At 37.0% G+C, this 18677-nt stretch overlaps 2 protein-coding genes across 2 annotated transcripts in view; one reads left to right on the top strand and one right to left on the bottom strand.

Annotated features, from left to right (window-relative positions):
* Nucleotides 1-18677, top strand: part of LOC140059070 (uncharacterized) — a 75692-nt gene that overhangs the window by 11441 nt on the left and 45574 nt on the right. The window lies entirely within an intron of this gene.
* On the bottom strand, nt 8208-9155 carry LOC140059403 (uncharacterized). The gene has a single exon (XM_072105307.1). It carries the CDS (start codon nt 9057-9059, stop codon nt 8208-8210), a length of 852 nt encoding a protein of 283 aa, XP_071961408.1. The 5' UTR covers nt 9060-9155.

The raw sequence follows: 18677 nt of genomic DNA, 5'->3' as shown, positions 1-18677 counted from the left end.
GCAATATAGGCCTACCGTGTGCATACGTTTTATATGTCGATCCACACGCACATATTCAATTTTGCATATGTCACACATTTTGGGTTTTCCCTTGGTTGGGTTTCTTCTAAAAGAAAAAAAAAGAAAATAATAATAAAATCACATTATTACATAAAAACAATAATCAGTGGCTTAGCAAAACTTGCAAATTCGTTGTATACCCTTGGTATTAAAAATGGCAATAGGCCTACCTTATCTTTCTGCTTTATGTGTTTATCTACTACTACAAACTATTCTTTGCAAAACATAGTATGTTTTTTCGACACTAAGCCTACTAGAACCAACTAACACATGGCGACAACAATGTCGCTCGATAGGGCGCAAGGTGGCGCACTGCAACAACAACACACGAGGGCGTGCGAGTGTGATGGCGTTATACTTTAAATTTCTTTTTTTTTCAAGTCACCGCTGCGTCGCTTTTGTTTTTGGTTTACCGTATTTATACTGAATTTTTTTTTAAATGGTAAACTGGAGCACAGTGTATTTAACATTGCAATATAGGCCTACCGTGTGCATGCGTTTTTTATGTCTTTCCAGACGAACAAATTCAATGTCGCAGATGTCGCACTGTTTCAGTTTTCCCTTGGTGGGGTTTCTTCTAAAAGTTAAAGAAAATAAAATCACATTATTACATAAAAACAATAATCAGTGGCTTAGTCCTTATGTTTTATACCCTTAGTTTGTCTACTCGTACAAACTGTTCTTTGGAAAACTTGCAAATTCGTTGTATACCCTTGGTATTAAAAATGGCAATAGGCCTACCTTATCTTTCCGCTTTATGTGTTTGTCTACTACTACAAACTATTCTTTGCAAAACATAGTATGTTTTATACCCTTGATTTATGGCACTAAAAATCAAATTGTTGTTTTCCTTGTTTTAATCTTGCAACATTTCATCGAGTGCTTATCTCGCTTTCTTGCGATCACCATGTTAAAGACCCACTCAGTAGGTGCTGTCACCTTTTTGTATAACCTTTTAGCAACTTGTTTAGCTTTTCCCGTACTTCTTCGCGGATAGATACAGGAATTGAAAAGATTATTGTGCTTACTCTGTTTTGCCGGATTGATTTCATATTATTTTCTTTCTAAAATATAATATAAAAATGTTGCAATTATTAGTTGCAACAAAATGAATCGACCACCAGCTATGCGAGATCAATATGGAGAGTAACTTTTATTCATAAAGCACTCTGGGAACTGTGACGTCATACAAACATATTAGATATGTGACATCTCCCTTTTTCTTCATGGTCCAAAAATGTATCAAGTTACCTCCCCAAATCGAAAATTGCATAATCTAATGACATAAGTGATTTTTGCCTTCAGTGATGAAATGCACTGGTTTTAATGTGCTTTGAAGAAGCTTCGTATTTTAACAATGTGTGTTGCCGCATGGTTTTTTGTGCTGTTACAATTTTTCTTATTTTAAAAGCGCTTGTTATGGGACAAGAGAATACGTCAAATGTGTTTGTTTGACTGAAAAAAAACACTTGTCCCAGGAGTTGGGAAAGTGGGTTTGCTATTAAAGCTGATTGCCTTGCCCAAGTAAAATCCTGCAAGTTCATTTTACGATTTTGTAATGACAGTGGTCATTAAAAAAGTTATTTTCATTATATATGTCCCTTTAATTAGGCCTACATTATAAAGCAGCGTTCTGGTGCAATGAAAATAAATAGTGTGTCTTCTTCACTTGTATCCAAGTAATGCAATGGTAGATTTATTAAATGCTAAAATAATACAAGAAAGTATGTTAAAGATTTTCCTTTTTTGGTGTGTTACTCACTTCTTTTTTAGTTTCGCCAGACTGGCCCTTCTTTCTTTGTCCGTTTTTTCGTTGTGTATTGTGTTTATATGGCGGGACACATTTACTATGCGTGTCTCGCAAAAAGGACACAAAAACAAAAATGAAATATTTATGTATTTAATTATAAACACATTTTAGATATTAAACCTATATGTTTATGCTAAGTCTGATGTAATATTCAAAACATAGGGCGCAAGGTGGCGCACTGCAACAACAACACACGAGGGCGTGCGAGTGTGATGGCGTTATACTTTAAATTTCTTTTTTTTTCAAGTCACCGCTGCGTCGCTTTTGTTTTTGGTTTACCGTATTTATACTGAATTTTATAAAAAAATGGTAAACTCGACCACAGTGTATTTAACATTGCAATATAGGCCTACCGTGTGCATACGTTTTATATGTCGATCCACACGCACATATTCAATTTTGCATATGTCACACATTTTGGGTTTTCCCTTGGTTGGGTTTCTTCTAAAAGAAAAAAAAAGAAAATAATAATAAAATCACATTATTACATAAAAACAATAATCAGTGGCTTAGCAAAACTTGCAAATTCGTTGTATACCCTTGGTATTAAAAATGGCAATAGGCCTACCTTATCTTTCTGCTTTATGTGTTTATCTACTACTACAAACTATTCTTTGCAAAACATAGTATGTTTTTTCGACACTAAGCCTACTAGAACCAACTAACACATGGCGAAAACAATGTCGCTCGATAGGGCGCAAGGTGGCGCACTGCAACAACAACACACGAGGGCGTGCGAGTGTGATGGCGTTATACTTTAAATTTCTTTTTTTTTCAAGTCACCGCTGCGTCGCTTTTGTTTTTGGTTTACCGTATTTATACTGAATTTTTTTTTAAATGGTAAACTGGAGCACAGTGTATTTAACATTGCAATATAGGCCTACCGTGTGCATGCGTTTTTTATGTCTTTCCAGACGAACAAATTCAATGTCGCAGATGTCGCACTGTTTCAGTTTTCCCTTGGTGGGGTTTCTTCTAAAAGTTAAAGAAAATAAAATCACATTATTACATAAAAACAATAATCAGTGGCTTAGTCCTTATGTTTTATACCCTTAGTTTGTCTACTCGTACAAACTGTTCTTTGGAAAACTTGCAAATTCGTTGTATACCCTTGGTATTAAAAATGGCAATAGGCCTACCTTATCTTTCCGCTTTATGTGTTTGTCTACTACTACAAACTATTCTTTGCAAAACATAGTATGTTTTATACCCTTGATTTATGGCACTAAAAATCAAATTGTTGTTTTCCTTGTTTTAATCTTGCAACATTTCATCGAGTGCTTATCTCGCTTTCTTGCGATCACCATGTTAAAGACCCACTCAGTAGGTGCTGTCACCTTTTTGTATAACCTTTTAGCAACTTGTTTAGCTTTTCCCGTACTTCTTCGCGGATAGATACAGGAATTGAAAAGATTATTGTGCTTACTCTGTTTTGCCGGATTGATTTCATATTATTTTCTTTCTAAAATATAATATAAAAATGTTGCAATTATTAGTTGCAACAAAATGAATCGACCACCAGCTATGCGAGATCAATATGGAGAGTAACTTTTATTCATAAAGCACTCTGGGAACTGTGACGTCATACAAACATATTAGATATGTGACATCTCCCTTTTTCTTCATGGTCCAAAAATGTATCAAGTTACCTCCCCAAATCGAAAATTGCATAATCTAATGACATAAGTGATTTTTGCCTTCAGTGATGAAATGCACTGGTTTTAATGTGCTTTGAAGAAGCTTCGTATTTTAACAATGTGTGTTGCCGCATGGTTTTTTGTGCTGTTACAATTTTTCTTATTTTAAAAGCGCTTGTTATGGGACAAGAGAATACGTCAAATGTGTTTGTTTGACTGAAAAAAAACACTTGTCCCAGGAGTTGGGAAAGTGGGTTTGCTATTAAAGCTGATTGCCTTGCCCAAGTAAAATCCTGCAAGTTCATTTTACGATTTTGTAATGACAGTGGTCATTAAAAAAGTTATTTTCATTATATATGTCCCTTTAATTAGGCCTACATTATAAAGCAGCGTTCTGGTGCAATGAAAATAAATAGTGTGTCTTCTTCACTTGTATCCAAGTAATGCAATGGTAGATTTATTAAATGCTAAAATAATACAAGAAAGTATGTTACAGATTTTCCTTTTTTGGTGTGTTACTCACTTCTTTTTTAGTTTCGCCAGACTGGCCCTTCTTTCTTTGTCCGTTTTTTCGTTGTGTATTGTGTTTATATGGCGGGACACATTTACTATGCGTGTCTCGCAAAAAGGACACAAAAACAAAAATGAAATATTTATGTATTTAATTATAAACACATTTTAGATATTAAACCTATATGTTTATGCTAAGTCTGATGTAATATTCAAAACATAGGGCGCAAGGTGGCGCACTGCAACAACAACACACGAGGGCGTGCGAGTGTGATGGCGTTATACTTTAAATTTCTTTTTTTTTCAAGTCACCGCTGCGTCGCTTTTGTTTTTGGTTTACCGTATTTATACTGAATTTTATAAAAAAATGGTAAACTCGACCACAGTGTATTTAACATTGCAATATAGGCCTACCGTGTGCATACGTTTTATATGTCGATCCACACGCACATATTCAATTTTGCATATGTCACACATTTTGGGTTTTCCCTTGGTTGGGTTTCTTCTAAAAGAAAAAAAAAGAAAATAATAATAAAATCACATTATTACATAAAAACAATAATCAGTGGCTTAGCAAAACTTGCAAATTCGTTGTATACCCTTGGTATTAAAAATGGCAATAGGCCTACCTTATCTTTCTGCTTTATGTGTTTTTAGTGAGATCCAACTTACCCACTATACTGTGTTGTGAGAGCATGCATTGGGTTCAAATATCATTAGTAACTTCTTATACTTGGCTCCGTAATTATATACACATAATATATTCCAATAATAATGGTTTCTTCTGTACATGTACAGGATACGCAAAGTTCCTTGTGTTACCAAACAACGATAAGTAAAATAAATACGTCCTGCTTGTTCGACGGTCGGTAGTTGAGAGAGAGAGACAAAGGATAAAAAGGTTTGCATGCCGTTCGTTACACCTGCTAACACATATGCAAATTGCCTCTACATCAGCTCCCCTCTAGATCGCAAATGAAATGTTAGCGAGCGATGAATAAAAAAAAAAATGATTCTAGTATAAAACTTCCAGCACAATAAACTAACAGAATTTCTTCAACCGCAATCATAATCTGCAAGCTTACGTGGCCAGTGTACATGTCGTCCGCTACGCGTTTGCCGTGGCGGAGGTGCGACTGGAATAGCACTTGCGGTTGGGGAAAGCCCTGCTTCCGGTTGCCTTGACGATTCTGGAAAGTTGTTAATAGCTTTACCATTATTTACATAGGCGACTTTTAGTCTGTCCAAACTAACAGTTTCATGTTTACCTGCGATGCTCAAAACAAAGTATTTGTCAGTTCTGTTTAAAACTTTAAATGGCCCATTGTAAGGAGACTGAAGAGGTTTCTTTACGCTATCGCAACGAACAAACACGTGAGTACATTCACGCAAATCGTCGTGGATTTGTGCGGTGCGTTGATTCGCTCGTGTTGGCACTGGTCGAATATTCTGCATCTGTCTTTGCAATCTATGTACGTAATTCGCAGGCTCATGTGAGGCGATATCAGTAGGCGCGACAAACTGCCCTGGAAGTTTCAGGGTTGCTCCATACACCAGTTCCGATGAAGAACAGCCTAAATCAACTTTGACCGCTGTCCGGAGACCCAGAAGAACTAAAGGTAAAGTTTCACTCCACTTCTGAGGATCATCTTGAGCCTTAAGCGAAACCTTTAATTGGCGGTGAAAACGTTCAACTAATCCATTTGACATAGGATGGTAAGATGTTGTTCGAATGCGTTTTGTGCCCAACATGTTAGATAGGGCGGTGAATAGTGCCGATTCGAACTGACGACCACGGTCTGTAGTGATGGTGGATGGCGCACCGAATCTGGATACCCAAACAGTGACAAACGCTTTGGCTACAGTTTCAGCGGTAATATTGGTGATTGATATGGCCTCTGGCCATCTTGTAAAGCGATCGATACATGTAAGTAGGTAAGTATAACCATCCGATACAGGTAGAGGTCCTACCAAGTCTATGTGGACGTGGTCGAATCTTATGTCGGGCGTCGCAAACGTACCTAATGGTGTCACAGTGTGGCGATGAACCTTATTCCTCTGGCATTTTAAACAACACTTAGCCCATGTCCGCACATCACTGTTCATACCAGGCCAAACATACCGTGAAGCGATTAATTTTAGTGAAGCTCGAATCCCTGGATGAGAAAGTGAATGCAAAGAGTCAAACACTAACCTACGCATACCTTTGGGCACGAACGGTCTATGATTACCAGTGGTGACATCGCATACAATAGTACCGCCGCTAGTCGCTATCGGTACGTCTCTCAACTTGAAAACAGACTTATGCTGATGTTCGAGCAACTCCGCATCTTTTTGCTGGTGCCTAGCCATGACGTCATAATCAATAGAAAGCTCCGATGAAGCTGACACTGCATTCAAGTCCATACGTGACAGTGCGTCTGCTACGGTATTCTCGCTACCCTTGACGTGTCGAATGTCCGTGGTAAACTGTGAGACGTAGTCTAAGTGACGTATCTCTCGCGGCGAATATCGATCTGCGCTGGAACGTAATGCGTGTGTTAAAGGTTTATGGTCAGTTAAGATATAAAATGTTCTAGCTTCTAGAACGTGGCGAAAATGCTTAACTGCAAGATAGGTAGCTAGTAATTCCCGTCCAAAAGTACTATATCTCCTTTCCACCGGATTTAGACGTCGGGAAAAAAATGCAAGTGGATGCCAAATCCCTGCTACCATTTGTTGCAACACACCACCTACAGCGCAATTGGACGCATCTACCATTAAACACAATGCAGCGTCAGGATGTGGATGTTCTAGAAGAGTTGATTCGACGAGTGCATACTTGACCTTGTTGAACGATTCAATTTCCGTCGGAGATAGTTCAATCGCCTTTTTAGGTTTACCGACAAGTAAATCAGTTAATGGATGAATCAAATCCGAACATCTAGGTATAAACCGTCTGTAGAAATTAATTAATCCCAGAAACTCACGTAATTTACGCACAGTATCTGGTACTGGAAACTGTTCAATCGCCTCAACCTTGGAACGCAATGGCTGTATCCCAAACTCGTTAATTTGATGACCTAAAAATTGCAGTGAAGACACACCCCATACACACTTGGACGGATTAACAATGATACCAAATTCATCGAGACGTTTAAAAAGTGCCTGAAGATGCAATTCATGTTCAGCAGTATCCATGCTGGCAATAAGTAAGTCATCAATGTAAGCATACACGAAATTCATACCCTGCAACACCTGGTCAATAAAGCGCTGAAATGACTGTGCCGCATTTCGAAGACCAAATGGCATTCTTAAGAACTCGAACATGCCAAACGGCGTAGTAATAGCGGTTTTTGAAATGTCTTTAGGATCGACGGGTATTTGATGATATGCACGTACCAAATCTATCTTAGAAAAAATCTTGCAACCCGAGAGAGTTGCGGTAAAGTCATGAATGTGAGGGATGGGGTACATATCTGGAACAGTCACATTATTTAACGCTCGGTAGTCCCCACATGGCCTCCAATCACCTGTTGTTCCTTTAGGCACCATGTGTAGCGGCGACGACCAGTTACTATCCGAGGGCCGTATAATTCCTAATTGTAACATATGATCAAATTCAGCCCGTGCAATTTTCAATTTCTCAGAAGACAATCGGCGAGGTCTGGCACAAACTGGCAACCCATTTGTATTTATCTGATGTGTAACGTTATGTTTCACGCTTCCATTACGAAAACATGGTTTGGTAATCGTTTTATATTTGTTTAATATTTCCTGAAAACGAGGATTTACTTTTGGGGTCGGAAAGACCGGACTAAGTGATGCTAGGGTACATTCTATTCCCTTGACACTGATACTAGTAGTAGCATCGAAAAGTTTGCGATTTTTTAAGTCCACAATTAAACCAAAACGTCGTAAAAAGTCGGCCCCAATAATCGCATTAGGCACATCAGCAACAGTAAATATCCACCTATACGTGCGTCGAAATCCAAAATCAACTGTTAAGGAACGCTCCCCATAAGTAGATATTGTAGATTTGTTTACTGCTTGCAATACAAAGTCAGTTTTTCGGTGCAACTTGTCTGTTATTGATGGAGGTAACACGCTAACCTCCGCTCCAGTGTCAACTAAGAATCTAAGTCCCGAAGTACGATCAGAAATAAAAAATAGACGACTACCTTCACCAACGCCAGCAGCTGTCGCCGTCTCTAGTCGCTGGCTTGGTCGTTTCCCGCCTTCTGTGAGGAAAAAGAGCATGGTGAATTACATTTATGTGCCTTGTTACCATATCGATGATGATACCAGCATAAACCATCATTAGATGTAGCAGAGGGCGAGCGTTTTCGGCTTTCACGTTGTTTACTACGGCTTCTGCCTCTGACTTGTTTCGCCAAGGAAGAAACGAGGCTAGTCAGCTTATTAACTTCAGCTCTCAATTCTCGTAATTCGTCTGACGTTGCGCGTGCACCTGTATCCTTAATTGTCGTGGCAATAGTAGGTGGTGGTGGAGAAACTTCCAAAATTTTATCGGCCAACGCTGCCAGATCTGAAAGGTCCATATCCTCACGGGTGGACGCTAATATCAATTGAACATTAGTAGGCAATCTTTGCACAAACAACTGTTTCAGGATGGATGTCTCTAAATCACGATCCCCCAGCAATTGGTACATCTTGCGTAGTAACTGACTAGGCTTGCGATCACCTAATTCTTCCGTTGTTAACAACTGATGAAGACGCTTTTGCTCCGACACGGATGTCCTTTTAACCAATTCCGATTTCAAATGGGTATATGGCCTCTGGTATGGAGGGCTTAGCAATAAATCCCGAACCTCCTGTGCGATATTAGGCGGCAAAGAAGCAATTATATACGAATACTTTGTTTCCTCAGCCGTAATTCCTCTGGTAACAAACTGAGCCTCCACTTGCGCAAACCAAATAAGTGGGTCATTCGGCCAAAATGGCGGCAATTTTAAACTTACAGCAGCCGCCACAGGTGGTGCCTCATCCATTCTAGCGGCCATTTTGATCGGTGTAGCTCTTCCCGGAGAAGGTCTTGCCATAATTCCATTCACGTATCAAACAACGACAACTCAAAGTAATCTTGCAACAACGACGAAGAAAAAATATTTAAATATTCCAAGCACTCTCGTTAGATCACGTCGGGGTCACCACTTTAGTGAGATCCAACTTACCCACTATACTGTTACACCTGCTAACACATATGCAAATTGCCTCTACATGTTTATCTACTACTACAAACTATTCTTTGCAAAACATAGTATGTTTTTTCGACACTAAGCCTACTAGAACCAACTAACACATGGCGAAAACAATGTCGCTCGATAGGGCGCAAGGTGGCGCACTGCAACAACAACACACGAGGGCGTGCGAGTGTGATGGCGTTATACTTTAAATTTCTTTTTTTTTCAAGTCACCGCTGCGTCGCTTTTGTTTTTGGTTTACCGTATTTATACTGAATTTTTTTTTAAATGGTAAACTGGAGCACAGTGTATTTAACATTGCAATATAGGCCTACCGTGTGCATGCGTTTTTTATGTCTTTCCAGACGAACAAATTCAATGTCGCAGATGTCGCACTGTTTCAGTTTTCCCTTGGTGGGGTTTCTTCTAAAAGTTAAAGAAAATAAAATCACATTATTACATAAAAACAATAATCAGTGGCTTAGTCCTTATGTTTTATACCCTTAGTTTGTCTACTCGTACAAACTGTTCTTTGGAAAACTTGCAAATTCGTTGTATACCCTTGGTATTAAAAATGGCAATAGGCCTACCTTATCTTTCCGCTTTATGTGTTTGTCTACTACTACAAACTATTCTTTGCAAAACATAGTATGTTTTATACCCTTGATTTATGGCACTAAAAATCAAATTGTTGTTTTCCTTGTTTTAATCTTGCAACATTTCATCGAGTGCTTATCTCGCTTTCTTGCGATCACCATGTTAAAGACCCACTAAGTAGGTGCTGTCACCTTTTTGTATAACCTTTTAGCAACTTGTTTAGCTTTTCCCGTACTTCTTCGCGGATAGATACAGGAATTGAAAAGATTATTGTGCTTACTCTGTTTTGCCGGATTGATTTCATATTATTTTCTTTCTAAAATATAATATAAAAATGTTGCAATTATTAGTTGCAACAAAATGAATCGACCACCAGCTATGCGAGATCAATATGGAGAGTAACTTTTATTCATAAAGCACTCTGGGAACTGTGACGTCATACAAACATATTAGATATGTGACATCTCCCTTTTTCTTCATGGTCCAAAAATGTATCAAGTTACCTCCCCAAATCGAAAATTGCATAATCTAATGACATAAGTGATTTTTGCCTTCAGTGATGAAATGCACTGGTTTTAATGTGCTTTGAAGAAGCTTCGTATTTTAACAATGTGTGTTGCCGCATGGTTTTTTGTGCTGTTACAATTTTTCTTATTTTAAAAGCGCTTGTTATGGGACAAGAGAATACGTCAAATGTGTTTGTTTGACTGAAAAAAAACACTTGTCCCAGGAGTTGGGAAAGTGGGTTTGCTATTAAAGCTGATTGCCTTGCCCAAGTAAAATCCTGCAAGTTCATTTTACGATTTTGTAATGACAGTGGTCATTAAAAAAGTTATTTTCATTATATATGTCCCTTTAATTAGGCCTACATTATAAAGCAGCGTTCTGGTGCAATGAAAATAAATAGTGTGTCTTCTTCACTTGTATCCAAGTAATGCAATGGTAGATTTATTAAATGCTAAAATAATACAAGAAAGTATGTTACAGATTTTCCTTTTTTGGTGTGTTACTCACTTCTTTTTTAGTTTCGCCAGACTGGCCCTTCTTTCTTTGTCCGTTTTTTCGTTGTGTATTGTGTTTATATGGCGGGACACATTTACTATGCGTGTCTCGCAAAAAGGACACAAAAACAAAAATGAAATATTTATGTATTTAATTATAAACACATTTTAGATATTAAACCTATATGTTTATGCTAAGTCTGATGTAATATTCAAAACATAGGGCGCAAGGTGGCGCACTGCAACAACAACACACGAGGGCGTGCGAGTGTGATGGCGTTATACTTTAAATTTCTTTTTTTTTCAAGTCACCGCTGCGTCGCTTTTGTTTTTGGTTTACCGTATTTATACTGAATTTTATAAAAAAATGGTAAACTCGACCACAGTGTATTTAACATTGCAATATAGGCCTACCGTGTGCATACGTTTTATATGTCGATCCACACGCACATATTCAATTTTGCATATGTCACACATTTTGGGTTTTCCCTTGGTTGGGTTTCTTCTAAAAGAAAAAAAAAGAAAATAATAATAAAATCACATTATTACATAAAAACAATAATCAGTGGCTTAGCAAAACTTGCAAATTCGTTGTATACCCTTGGTATTAAAAATGGCAATAGGCCTACCTTATCTTTCTGCTTTATGTGTTTATCTACTACTACAAACTATTCTTTGCAAAACATAGTATGTTTTTTCGACACTAAGCCTACTAGAACCAACTAACACATGGCGAAAACAATGTCGCTCGATAGGGCGCAAGGTGGCGCACTGCAACAACAACACACGAGGGCGTGCGAGTGTGATGGCGTTATACTTTAAATTTCTTTTTTTTTCAAGTCACCGCTGCGTCGCTTTTGTTTTTGGTTTACCGTATTTATACTGAATTTTTTTTTAAATGGTAAACTGGAGCACAGTGTATTTAACATTGCAATATAGGCCTACCGTGTGCATGCGTTTTTTATGTCTTTCCAGACGAACAAATTCAATGTCGCAGATGTCGCACTGTTTCAGTTTTCCCTTGGTGGGGTTTCTTCTAAAAGTTAAAGAAAATAAAATCACATTATTACATAAAAACAATAATCAGTGGCTTAGTCCTTATGTTTTATACCCTTAGTTTGTCTACTCGTACAAACTGTTCTTTGGAAAACTTGCAAATTCGTTGTATACCCTTGGTATTAAAAATGGCAATAGGCCTACCTTATCTTTCCGCTTTATGTGTTTGTCTACTACTACAAACTATTCTTTGCAAAACATAGTATGTTTTATACCCTTGATTTATGGCACTAAAAATCAAATTGTTGTTTTCCTTGTTTTAATCTTGCAACATTTCATCGAGTGCTTATCTCGCTTTCTTGCGATCACCATGTTAAAGACCCACTCAGTAGGTGCTGTCACCTTTTTGTATAACCTTTTAGCAACTTGTTTAGCTTTTCCCGTACTTCTTCGCGGATAGATACAGGAATTGAAAAGATTATTGTGCTTACTCTGTTTTGCCGGATTGATTTCATATTATTTTCTTTCTAAAATATAATATAAAAATGTTGCAATTATTAGTTGCAACAAAATGAATCGACCACCAGCTATGCGAGATCAATATGGAGAGTAACTTTTATTCATAAAGCACTCTGGGAACTGTGACGTCATACAAACATATTAGATATGTGACATCTCCCTTTTTCTTCATGGTCCAAAAATGTATCAAGTTACCTCCCCAAATCGAAAATTGCATAATTCGTTGTATACCCTTGGTATTAAAAATGGCAATAGGCCTACCTTATCTTTCTGCTTTATGTGTTTATCTACTACTACAAACTATTCTTTGCAAAACATAGTATGTTTTTTCGACACTAAGCCTACTAGAACCAACTAACACATGGCGACAACAATGTCGCTCGATAGGGCGCAAGGTGGCGCACTGCAACAACAACACACGAGGGCGTGCGAGTGTGATGGCGTTATACTTTAAATTTCTTTTTTTTTCAAGTCACCGCTGCGTCGCTTTTGTTTTTGGTTTACCGTATTTATACTGAATTTTTTTTTAAATGGTAAACTGGAGCACAGTGTATTTAACATTGCAATATAGGCCTACCGTGTGCATGCGTTTTTTATGTCTTTCCAGACGAACAAATTCAATGTCGCAGATGTCGCACTGTTTCAGTTTTCCCTTGGTGGGGTTTCTTCTAAAAGTTAAAGAAAATAAAATCACATTATTACATAAAAACAATAATCAGTGGCTTAGTCCTTATGTTTTATACCCTTAGTTTGTCTACTCGTACAAACTGTTCTTTGGAAAACTTGCAAATTCGTTGTATACCCTTGGTATTAAAAATGGCAATAGGCCTACCTTATCTTTCCGCTTTATGTGTTTGTCTACTACTACAAACTATTCTTTGCAAAACATAGTATGTTTTATACCCTTGATTTATGGCACTAAAAATCAAATTGTTGTTTTCCTTGTTTTAATCTTGCAACATTTCATCGAGTGCTTATCTCGCTTTCTTGCGATCACCATGTTAAAGACCCACTAAGTAGGTGCTGTCACCTTTTTGTATAACCTTTTAGCAACTTGTTTAGCTTTTCCCGTACTTCTTCGCGGATAGATACAGGAATTGAAAAGATTATTGTGCTTACTCTGTTTTGCCGGATTGATTTCATATTATTTTCTTTCTAAAATATAATATAAAAATGTTGCAATTATTAGTTGCAACAAAATGAATCGACCACCAGCTATGCGAGATCAATATGGAGAGTAACTTTTATTCATAAAGCACTCTGGGAACTGTGACGTCATACAAACATATTAGATATGTGACATCTCCCTTTTTCTTCATGGTCCAAAAATGTATCAAGTTACCTCCCCAAATCGAAAATTGCATAATTCGTTGTATACCCTTGGTATTAAAAATGGCAATAGGCCTACCTTATCTTTCTGCTTTATGTGTTTATCTACTACTACAAACTATTCTTTGCAAAACATAGTATGTTTTTTCGACACTAAGCCTACTAGAACCAACTAACACATGGCGACAACAATGTCGCTCGATAGGGCGCAAGGTGGCGCACTGCAACAACAACACACGAGGGCGTGCGAGTGTGATGGCGTTATACTTTAAATTTCTTTTTTTTTCAAGTCACCGCTGCGTCGCTTTTGTTTTTGGTTTACCGTATTTATACTGAATTTTTTTTTAAATGGTAAACTGGAGCACAGTGTATTTAACATTGCAATATAGGCCTACCGTGTGCATGCGTTTTTTATGTCTTTCCAGACGAACAAATTCAATGTCGCAGATGTCGCACTGTTTCAATTTTCCCTTGGTGGGGTTTCTTCTAAAAGTTAAAGAAAATAAAATCACATTATTACATAAAAACAATAATCAGTGGCTTAGTCCTTATGTTTTATACCCTTAGTTTGTCTACTCGTACAAACTGTTCTTTGGAAAACTTGCAAATTCGTTGTATACCCTTGGTATTAAAAATGGCAATAGGCCTACCTTATCTTTCCGCTTTATGTGTTTGGCTACTACTACAAACTATTCTTTGCAAAACATAGTATGTTTTATACCCTTGATTTATGGCACTAAAAATCAAATTGTTGTTTTCCTTGTTTTAATCTTGCAACATTTCATCGAGTGCTTATCTCGCTTTCTTGCGATCACCATGTTAAAGACCCACTCAGTAGGTGCCGTCACCTTTTTGTATAACCTTTTAGCAACTTGTTTAGCTTTTCCCGTACTTCTTCGCGGATAGATACAGGAATTGAAAAGATTATTGTGCTTACTCTGTTTTGCCGGATTGATTTCATATTATTTTCTTTCTAAAATATAATATAAAAATGTTGCAATTATTAGTTGCAACAAAATGAATCGACCACCAGCTATGCGAGATCAATATGGAGAGTAACTTTTATTCATAAAGCACTCTGGGAACTGTGACGTCATACAAACATATTAGATATGTGACATCTCCCTTTTTCTTCATGGTCCAAAAATGTATCAAGTTACCTCCCCAAATCGAAAATTGCATAATCTAATGACATAAGTGATTTTTGCCTTCAGTGATGAAATGCACTGGTTTTAATGTGCTTTGAAGAAGCTTCGTATTTTAACAATGTGTGTTGCCGCATGGTTTTTTGTGCTGTTACAATTTTTCTTATTTTAAAAGCGCTTGTTATGGGACAAGAGAATACGTCAAATGTGTTTGTTTGACTGAAAAAAAACACTTGTCCCAGGAGTTGGGAAAGTGGGTTTGCTATTAAAGCTGATTGCCTTGCCCAAGTAAAATCCTGCAAGTTCATTTTACGATTTTGTAATGACAGCGGTCATTAAAAAAGTTATTTTCATTATATATGTCCCTTTAATTAGGCCTACATTATAAAGCAGCGTTCTGGTGCAATGAAAATAAATAGTGTGTCTTCTTCACTTGTATCCAAGTAATGCAATGGTAGATTTATTAAATGCTAAAATAATACAAGAAAGTATGTTACAGATTTTCCTTTTTTGGTGTGTTACTCACTTCTTTTTTAGTTTCGCCAGACTGGCCCTTCTTTCTTTGTCCGTTTTTTCGTTGTGTATTGTGTTTATATGGCGGGACACATTTACTATGCGTGTCTCGCAAAAAGGACACAAAAACAAAAATGAAATATTTATGTATTTAATTATAAACACATTTTAGATATTAAACCTATATGTTTATGCTAAGTCTGATGTAATATTCAAAACATAGGGCGCAAGGTGGCGCACTGCAACAACAACACACGAGGGCGTGCGAGTGTGATGGCGTTATACTTTAAATTTCTTTTTTTTTCAAGTCACCGCTGCGTCGCTTTTGTTTTTGGTTTACCGTATTTATACTGAATTTTATAAAAAAATGGTAAACTCGACCACAGTGTATTTAACATTGCAATATAGGCCTACCGTGTGCATACGTTTTATATGTCGATCCACACGCACATATTCAATTTTGCATATGTCACACATTTTGGGTTTTCCCTTGGTTGGGTTTCTTCTAAAAGAAAAAAAAAGAAAATAATAATAAAATCACATTATTACATAAAAACAATAATCAGTGGCTTAGCAAAACTTGCAAATTCGTTGTATACCCTTGGTATTAAAAATGGCAATAGGCCTACCTTATCTTTCTGCTTTATGTGTTTATCTACTACTACAAACTATTCTTTGCAAAACATAGTATGTTTTTTCGACACTAAGCCTACTAGAACCAACTAACACATGGCGACAACAATGTCGCTCGATAGGGCGCAAGGTGGCGCACTGCAACAACAACACACGAGGGCGTGCGAGTGTGATGGCGTTATACTTTAAATTTCTTTTTTTTTCAAGTCACCGCTGCGTCGCTTTTGTTTTTGGTTTACCGTATTTATACTGAATTTTTTTTTAAATGGTAAACTGGAGCACAGTGTATTTAACATTGCAATATAGGCCTACCGTGTGCATGCGTTTTTTATGTCTTTCCAGACGAACAAATTCAATGTCGCAGATGTCGCACTGTTTCAGTTTTCCCTTGGTGGGGTTTCTTCTAAAAGTTAAAGAAAATAAAATCACATTATTACATAAAAACAATAATCAGTGGCTTAGTCCTTATGTTTTATACCCTTAGTTTGTCTACTCGTACAAACTGTTCTTTGGAAAACTTGCAAATTCGTTGTATACCCTTGGTATTAAAAATGGCAATAGGCCTACCTTATCTTTCCGCTTTCTGTGTTTGTCTACTACTACAAACTATTCTTTGCAAAACATAGTATGTTTTATACCCTTGATTTATGGCACTAAAAATCAAATTGTTGTTTTCCTTGTTTTAATCTTGCAACATTTCATCGAGTGCTTATCTCGCTTTCTTGCGATCACCATGTTAAAGACCCACTCAGTAGGTGCTGTCACCTTTTTGTATAACCTTTTAGCAACTTGTTTAGCTTTTCCCGTACTTCTTCGCGGATAGATACAGGAATTGAAAAGATTATTGTGCTTACTCTGTTTTGCCGGATTGATTTCATATTATTTTCTTTCTAAAATATAATATAAAAATGTTGCAATTATTAGTTGCAACAAAATGAATCGACCACCAGCTATGCGAGATCAATATGGAGAGTAACTTTTATTCATAAAGCACTCTGGGAACTGTGACGTCATACAAACATATTAGATATGTGACATCTCCCTTTTTCTTCATGGTCCAAAAATGTATCAAGTTACCTCCCCAAATCGAAAATTGCATAATTCGTTGTATACCCTTGGTATTAAAAATGGCAATAGGCCTACCTTATCTTTCTGCTTTATGTGTTTATCTACTACTACAAACTATTCTTTGCAAAACATAGTATGTTTTTTCGACACTAAGCCTACTAGAACCAACTAACACATGGCGACAACAATGTCGCTCGATAGGGCGCAAGGTGGCGCACTGCAACAACAACACACGAGGGCGTGCGAGTGTGATGGCGTTATACTTTAAATTTCTTTTTTTTTTCAAGTCACCGCTGCGTCGCTTTTGTTTTTGGTTTACCGTATTTATACTGAATTTTTTTTTAAATGGTAAACTGGAGCACAGTGTATTTAACATTGCAATATAGGCCTACCGTGTGCATGCGTTTTTTATGTCTTTCCAGACGAACAAATTCAATGTCGCAGATGTCGCACTGTTTCAGTTTTCCCTTGGTGGGGTTTCTTCTAAAAGTTAAAGAAAATAAAATCACATTATTACATAAAAACAATAATCAGTGGCTTAGTCCTTATGTTTTATACCCTTAGTTTGTCTACTCGTACAAACTGTTCTTTGGAAAACTTGCAAATTCGTTGTATACCCTTGGTATTAAAAATGGCAATAGGCCTACCTTATCTTTCCGCTTTATGTGTTTGTCTACTACTACAAACTATTCTTTGCAAAACATAGTATGTTTTATACCCTTGATTTATAGCACTAAAAATCAAATTGTTGTTTTCCTTGTTTTAATCTTGCAACATTTCATCGAGTGCTTATCTCGCTTTCTTGCGATCACCATGTTAAAGACCCACTCAGTAGGTGCTGTCACCTTTTTGTATAACCTTTTAGCAACTTGTTTAGCTTTTCCCGTACTTCTTCGCGGATAGATACAGGAATTGAAAAGATTATTGTGCTTACTCTGTTTTGCCGGATTGATTTCATATTATTTTCTTTCTAAAATATAATATAAAAATGTTGCAATTATTAGTTGCAACAAAATGAATCGACCACCAGCTATGCGAGATCAATATGGAGAGTAACTTTTATTCATAAAGCACTCTGGGAACTGTGACGTCATACAAACATATTAGATATGTGACATCTCCCTTTTTCTTCATGGTCCAAAAATGTATCAAGTTACCTCCCCAAATCGAAAATTGCATAATTCGTTGTATACCCTTGGTATTAAAAATGGCAATAGGCCTACCTTATCTTTCTGCTTTATGTGTTTATCTACTACTACAAACTATTCTTTGCAAAACATAGTATGTTTTTTCGACACTAAGCCTACTAGAACCAACTAACACATGGCGACAACAATGTCGCTCGATAGGGCGCAAGGTGGCGCACTGCAACAACAACACACGAGGGCGTGCGAGTGTGATGGCGTTATACTTTAAATTTCTTTTTTTTTCAAGTCACCGCTGCGTCGCTTTTGTTTTTGGTTTACCGTATTTATACTGAATTTTTTTTTAAATGGTAAACTGGAGCACAGTGTATTTAACATTGCAATATAGGCCTACCGTGTGCATGCGTTTTTTATGTCTTTCCAGACGAACAAATTCAATGTCGCAGATGTCGCACTGTTTCAATTTTCTCTTGGTGGGGTTTCTTCTAAAAGTTAAAGAAAATAAAATCACATTATTACATAAAAACAATA

Source organism: Antedon mediterranea, chromosome 9 (genome assembly GCF_964355755.1).
Source record: "Antedon mediterranea chromosome 9, ecAntMedi1.1, whole genome shotgun sequence".
NCBI classification, from domain to species: domain Eukaryota; kingdom Metazoa; phylum Echinodermata; class Crinoidea; order Comatulida; family Antedonidae; genus Antedon; species Antedon mediterranea.
The sequence above is the reverse complement of the archived record's forward strand: the minus strand, read 5'-3'. Positions and strand labels throughout refer to the sequence as shown.

Coding starts and splice junctions, on each gene's coding strand:
- LOC140059403 (XM_072105307.1), bottom strand. CDS start 9,059: ATGGCAAGACCTTCTCCGGGAAGAGCTACACCGATCAAAATGGCCGCT.